The sequence below is a fragment of the Polistes canadensis genome, unplaced genomic scaffold (assembly GCF_001313835.1).
Source record: "Polistes canadensis isolate GaletaPanama2010 unplaced genomic scaffold, ASM131383v1 scaffold_210, whole genome shotgun sequence".
In the NCBI taxonomy this organism is placed as follows: Eukaryota; Metazoa; Arthropoda; class Insecta; order Hymenoptera; family Vespidae; genus Polistes; species Polistes canadensis.
This window is the reverse complement of record NW_014569757.1, coordinates 274429-281315: the sequence shown is the minus strand read 5'-3', so window position 1 is coordinate 281315 and position 6887 is coordinate 274429. Positions and strand designations below refer to the sequence as shown.

Genomic DNA, 6887 nt, shown 5'->3' with positions numbered 1-6887 from the left:
AGCATGGTTGAATCTTTTGAGAATAGCTCGTTGGTCATTATTTATTGCTTGATTTTTCTTTGCTCGTCAATAATTTATAGTGGTTTTTTAAGAATGGAAGTAACTAACATAGTTTGCTGAATGTTTCAGGTTACCATCGTGGGATTTGCCGTACCACCCACCACACATCGAACATAATTTTTCCTAAAAATAAATCGAGTATTAACAAAATTTCATTTTAAATGATACTTTATTAAAAAGACAGAAAAAATACTTAAAAATCATGATAGAGTACAATACCATACCCGAATTCCCGCTCCAATATCATATCATTTTCTAATTTCATATCACCCACGCGTTCATCTTTTTATTTTTCATTTCATTCGTAGAAACTAATTATGTTATAATGTTTTTTAATATTTCTTATATTTTTCTAGCTATCAATGGTAGTAAAATTTAATCTATCATCGTTGAAACTTAATTTTCATTTTATTTTGTTTCAGGATATGTTTAATTCCAACGCATTTGTAAGTATTGGATTTTGATCTAAAAAAGGAACATGCTTTCGATGCACATTCATTGGATCTTTACAAATCTAAACTAATCTTTCTTTTTTCTTTTTCAGGTTCGTTTCCTGTTTTTTTTTTCTAAGGGGTAGCGAGTAGATTCTTTCTTTGCGAAGAAAGGTCTACTTCAGGGATGCGMCCCTGCCCATGCGAGCCATGATTTTCTCCTTTTTCCATTGATTGAGAAAAATCATATCCTTACCTAGAATTCCCCAACCCTTCTTCCACACCAAACTATCCTAGTTTTAATATTTTGTTAGCAGGATGATTTATGAAGACGATCCAAAATTTTTTTCAAGAAGAGGTGAAAGGGGGATCGGAAGTGGATTTATGGTAAGCGGTAGTATTTTAATATGTTTATTACTTTAATATTGCATTGCACTCGTGCGATAAATCATTGTTAATGCACTTTCATGTTTTTACAGGTACCATGGTTCATTCATTGCATCTTTGAAAATCTAAAATAATCTTTTCGTTTTATTTTCAAGTTCGTTTTCGGGTCCACTTTGCTTCTTCTTTCCTTCTCCTGTGTTTTTTGTTGTTGCAGTTTCAATAGGAGGAGGACCAGACAAGGACCAGACGAGGACCAGAAGAGGACTTAGTTATAGTAAAGTATAGTATTTAAGTTAATTATTTTTATAATTAAATGTATAATTTTGGTCTGTTTATTCTTCTCTCTGTAGCATCGCACGCGTGTAATAATTATTTTTTATGTATTTTTAATGTATTTTTAATGTATTTTATTTCTTCATAGGTTTCATGTTTTTTCGATTCTATTCATGTTTTTTCGATTCTATTCATGTTTTTTCGATTCTATTCATGTTTTTTCGATTCTATTCATGTTTCATCCCTCGTTTATCATTTTGTTATTTGGTATTCAAACGTTTTTCTTCATTCTCGATGGTAATTGTAAGGATTTTCCGAATACAACTCTTAGGGTGGAGCCTAAGAGTGGGGCTCTATAAAAAAACGTTCTCGGGGTGATCATTTTCTTTGGTTTCAATTTAATTCGGATGGGGACATCTTTAGGATGCACATCCCTCGTGGGTCTTCAGAAGCGGTTACCTCCTCGTGGTTAGACCCGGGCAATGGTGTTTTACTTTCCATGTAATGTTTAACATATTTTTATATGCTATACATTCCATTGCAAGTAAAATCCAGCCAAAGACCGCTTACCCATAAACATTATAATTGTAATTAGTTTCTTTTAACTTCATAATTAATGTCATATTTTTCTATTCCTTTCCTTGATTCCATTTTATCTGTTTTATATACAGAAACTAATTACTTTATAATGTTTTTTTAATAATTTGTATATTTTTACAGGTACCATACCGTACAAACAGGAATTGTTTTAATGTAATTTTTATTTTATATTATTTCACAGAAGAAATAATTCTAATACAAGTTAAAGGATCTTTTTTAAATAACTTTCATGTATTTAGGATTTTTTTTTAATTCTTGCCAAATTGCAGTCGAGATCTGTAAAAGAGTTTGCACTAGATGCATTCATTGCATCTTGTGCAATATCATGCAGGATAATACATTACTTTTCTGCTGTATTAATCAAAACCTAGTGATAACTTTTAAATCTATTCGACAATTAATTATTCAAAAGAATAAAAGTATCGTAGTTTAAAAAATGCTTCTAAATGATTAATTATTAATTATAATGTAAATTATAATACATATAGGAGTATATAGGTATATAAGGTAAAGAGAAATTTGGCAACTTATGCTGTTGCTCTTTTTAATGTTTTTTTTTTAGATCTGCATTTATGTAGTATCATTTTTTTTATTTTTCATCTGTCCTTAATATATAATTTACAAACTTACTTAACGCTCGTATAAATCTAAAAATATAGATATATTTATGTTTAGCATAAACAGAAAACGTATAAAATAACAGGAAATTTAGCTCGTTTTTGTGCTAATTTTATGTGAATCACTTGGACGGTTGCCATTGTACGTAGTATATTGTACATTGTAAATATATCACTATACATTTTTTTGTGTCATAAGATTTTTTTGTAAAACAATTTTTCACTTTAATCGCCACTTATCTGTGGAATGTAAAACAGCTCAAAAATTATATTCCCATTTGTTTAGTTGAACGTAATCAATAATAGTAAAACATTGTAATAACTTTCGATCCATTGTTGATCCGTCATTCGTTTTACTTACTTCGCATAAAATGATTTTTAATAAAGTACTGATACTTTTTTCGCGCGTACATCTTAAATTCGACATTTTTTTTTCTCACAAATTATCATCCCTAATTTTTCGGAGTTTCGTTAAACATACAAATACGCTTATCCGAGATAAAGAAGAAAAGAATAAAGAACAAAACAAAAAGGGGGGTGGGGAGGGGGGGAAAGGAAAAAAGAAAAAGAAAAAGGAATAATTCTCTTTGTCATCCTAGAATTTTGACGGGATTTTATCGAGAAGAAAATGTAGTTTTGGTCGGTCGCATAACACAGACTACAGAAGGATCCTTTTTGTGGTCGAACACAAAAGGACCCTTAATAGTTCCTCTTTCTTTCTCTCTCTCTCTCTTTCCCTCAAAAGTAAAGGAGAAAAAAAAAAGCAACATTCTTCGAGGGTCGGAATATTTTTAGATGGGGGCAGGAGCAGGTAGTACTAAAAGTGGGATTAAAGTAGTTTCGACACCGTAATGCACCTGCTGCCACCGTGGCAATAGTGGCAGCAGTGGCACTGGCTACACCGTGACCACCAAATTTGCATTAACCCTTCTTCAGAATTTACGACAAAGACAAAGCACTTTGGCTTATTGTCTTTTCATTGTTATATTTTTTAATTTTTTTTATTGTATTCTTCTTCTTCTTCTTCTTCCTCTTTTCTTTGTATTTTTCTTTTTCTCTTATTTAAATATCTCATCACTATTTATTATTAGATTCTTGAAGTATCTCTTCTATCATAAATTTTCATTCCAAATATTTAATCGATTTGCGTTAAATATAATTGACATGTGATACACTAGAATAAAAAAGAAAAAAGGCACATTTTCGTAACATTTCGATAATAATTTCACTTCTTATCGTCCAATTTACATTCTAAAAATTGGCATTTTTTCGAATATCTCGAATATATTTTTTTCTTATTCATAAACGAAGTTTGATTTACGTAAGAAGGCACGGCTACGTAAACACTTTTTGTTCGTTCTTTTCTTTATACATCTTTTCAAATGATGCTGAAAAAAAAACAAAAAAAATTCAGATTGTAATAGCACCGCGACTAGAGTTATTACTTCGCTGGCACATAATGATTATAATAATGATCGTTAAAGTTGCACGTGTTTCTCAAAGTAACACGTTTGATATCTGTATGTACAGTTTGAAAATCTAAGTAAAGTACGGAAGACGTAGGAAGTAGAAAATTGTTTGATCTTCGATTACGTTCGAGATACGTTGTTTTTCTTCGTTGAAAAACGTTTGACAAATTGGATATCTACCGACGCATGATATCGGCAATAGTAAATCCTTGTCTCGTGGGTGCAGGCCTAGGTGGTGGAGGTGGCTGAGGAGTGGGTGCTCTTGGTGGCCTTTCAATTTCCTCTTCGCGTTCTCTTTCATGATCTCTATCTCTGTTTTGTTTGATTTCTCGTTCTCTTTCGCGTTCTCGTTCCTGAAGTTCTAAGAAAACTCTCGATGGACCTGGTGAACCGAGTCTTCTACGATACGACGAGAGTATCAGAGGAGGTGGCGGTGGCAATGCTGCTGGAGGATTGTGCGTGTTCGGATGAGTCGAACTACCGCTTGTTATCGTTGAAGGTTTTATCGTTGAAGGTAAGAGATCTCTTCTGATCTGTAATTGTGGCCTTTGTCGATGCGGAGGTGCTGGCACTGGAGTTGGTGTTGATGTTGTCGATGGAACTGGTGCTGATGTTGCTGCAGATACAGGTGCTGACGACGTTGATGCTGGAGGTTGCGGTGGTGGTAATGGTGGAGGTGGTGGTGGTGGACCTGCTGCTGCTGCTGCTACTGCTGCTGCAGCTGCAGCTGCTGCCGCTGCTGGACCTGGTATCGATTGGGTCTGACTTTGATAACCAGAAGTATTTCCAGATGTACTTGCCAACGATGAACTCGTCGTTGAAGAAGACGACGATGGCAAAGACGAGCCTGATTCTGGACCACAATCTTCTTCAGGACTATCGTCATCCCTAAGTGCCTCTTCCAAGGCTTCAGGAGGAACGTCACCGACTGCATGAGTCAGTGCATGCCTCCTTAGGTCACAATTTCTACGGAAAACTTTTCCGCAGGACGTACATTCGTACGGTTTGTGATCTGTATGCGTCAATAAATGAGTCTTTAAATTACTGCGTTGATTGAAACTTCTCGCACATACAGGACATTTGTGTGGCGATTCTTCCATGTGAAGAATTTTGTGCACGGCCAAAGTACGACTTTGACAAAAACCTTTTCCACACTCGCCACATTTGAATGGTTTTTCTTTGCTATGGATATACCTACAATGATCGATATTTCGTAATAATATCAAATTGTATATATTTAATTGATCATTATATATTATATTTAAAAATAATATCTATTAATTTACCTGTGATCTCGAAGATGGTCCTGTCGTCTGAAAGCTTTACCACAAATATCGCACGAATACGGTCTCTCGTCCGTGTGCGTCCTTTCGTGAATAAGAAGATTGTAGGATTTCGTAAACTGGCGGTTACAAAATTTACATATGAATTGCTTTTTAGGTCTGGATGCTCTGCCAGGAGCTCTCAATAATCTTCGATCGAGATGCTGATGAGCCAATGGTCCACCAGGAGGATAAAGAGCGGAACTACCAGGGAAAGGGCCTGCAAAAACTGGGTATCCGGGTGGTGGTTCTAAAAGAGGTGGGGGTGGGAGAAGTAGAGCTCTCGCTGCTAATTCTTTTCTTTTATCAGCCATCATAGCCATTATCTCGTAACTAGACGATCCTTTTCTTGCCACGGATTGTTCGGGACCAACTTCGTGGTCCGAATTTCCGTTGTTAGAGGAGGAAGGTGGTAATCCGGGAAGATGAGGATGCATCTCGCCGGGATAAGGTGCGAGATGCAATCTGGAAGGTACGACGGGTACGAATGCAGATGATTCGCGATGATGAGGATGGCCCAGCCCAGTCACCAATCCATGTCGATGTTGATGATAAGCCGCGAGAGCACTAGAAGGATCGAATCCTCTGGAGGAAGACGATTGTCCGGAAGATGCTGAGGACGATGTCCCTGAAGATGATGATGCGGATCGTGAGGACGGACCAAGTGGCAGGTCACGACCTCTGCTGGATTCTTCGGAAGCCGTGGCCGAAGCCGGCGTCACGACTAGATCCGTCGGCATATCGGATATTCCTAAAAAATCATCATGAAAAGATCACGGTCGTCGATATTCGGTACGGTCATAATAGATTATATCTTAAACGATTATAAGATTCGTAATATTCTTAGAAAGAATCATATTAGGAAGGCAACACGAGCACGAATTATCGTAGCCTCGTCTCGACTAGATAGATATATTCTCTTCTAAGCAATCTCGAAACGGCGATCGTTGATATCCACGGGCCAGCACGCGTTTCACGAACGTGAACTGGTTATCTCGAACCGAGCACACCTGCTAACATGGCTTCCGCGGGGGCCCAGCGGTCACGGCTGGTCCCAGCGGCCATGTTGGAATCGTGAATGCCCGTAGGACTTGAAAATGAATAGAGAGACGCCTTCCTAAGCATTCTTTCATCGATTAATCGAAAATATTAGATCATACTTACCGAATGGATGATGAAAGGGAAGTTTCCCAAAAATTCCTCAGTCTTCAAAACTCATCTAACATTCGCATTTCAATTAAACGATTAAGGGAAGAATTTCACGAATATTCCAAAAGAGAATATATAATCGATCATTCGTTTATTCTTCGTTTTCTCTCAGTCTTGTTTACAATGAACTGCCACAACGCATTCTATTTCTCTTTCTCTCTCTCTTTTTGCCGACACTTTGATCTCGAAAGATTCAAGGCATTCCGTGCACGCGCTCCTCCTCCTCCTCCTCCTCCTCCTCCTCGGTCGATGGCGCGCGCGCGCGCTATCACACACACGTACATGCACAATCAGGCTGAGGAAGTAGCACTAGTAGCTACTAGCTACTTACAAGTGTACTACTCGCTGACAACTGGGAAGACTGCAAAAGGTATTCTGTCGTTTGTGACATCGCTGACCATTTGCGAAGAAGGTTTGCAAAGTCCCTTGCGTATCCGGTATTATAGATAACGCGATAATATACATACATATATGCACTATATGTATATATAAATATATCTATATATATATATATATATA

General features: G+C 36.8%; 1 protein-coding gene across 2 annotated transcripts in view; it reads right to left on the bottom strand.

The window, feature by feature from the left end:
• Positions 1–2324: 2324 nt before the first annotated feature.
• The window catches only part of LOC106789995 (protein bowel), a 5854-nt gene continuing 1291 nt past the window's right edge, over positions 2325–6887 (bottom strand). The window contains exons 1-3 of one of the 2 annotated variants that reach the window (XM_014754604.1): positions 6324–6863; positions 5124–5910; positions 2325–5031 (exon numbers count right to left, since the gene is read on the bottom strand). In XM_014754604.1, the coding sequence (XP_014610090.1) occupies positions 4014–5031; positions 5124–5899 (1794 nt within the window). In that variant the 5' untranslated portion in view covers positions 5900–5910; positions 6324–6863 and the 3' untranslated portion in view covers positions 2325–4013. Of the gene's footprint in view, positions 5032–5123; positions 5911–6323; positions 6864–6887 lie in introns of those variants that run through there. The other variant, XM_014754605.1, reaches the window with a different exon arrangement.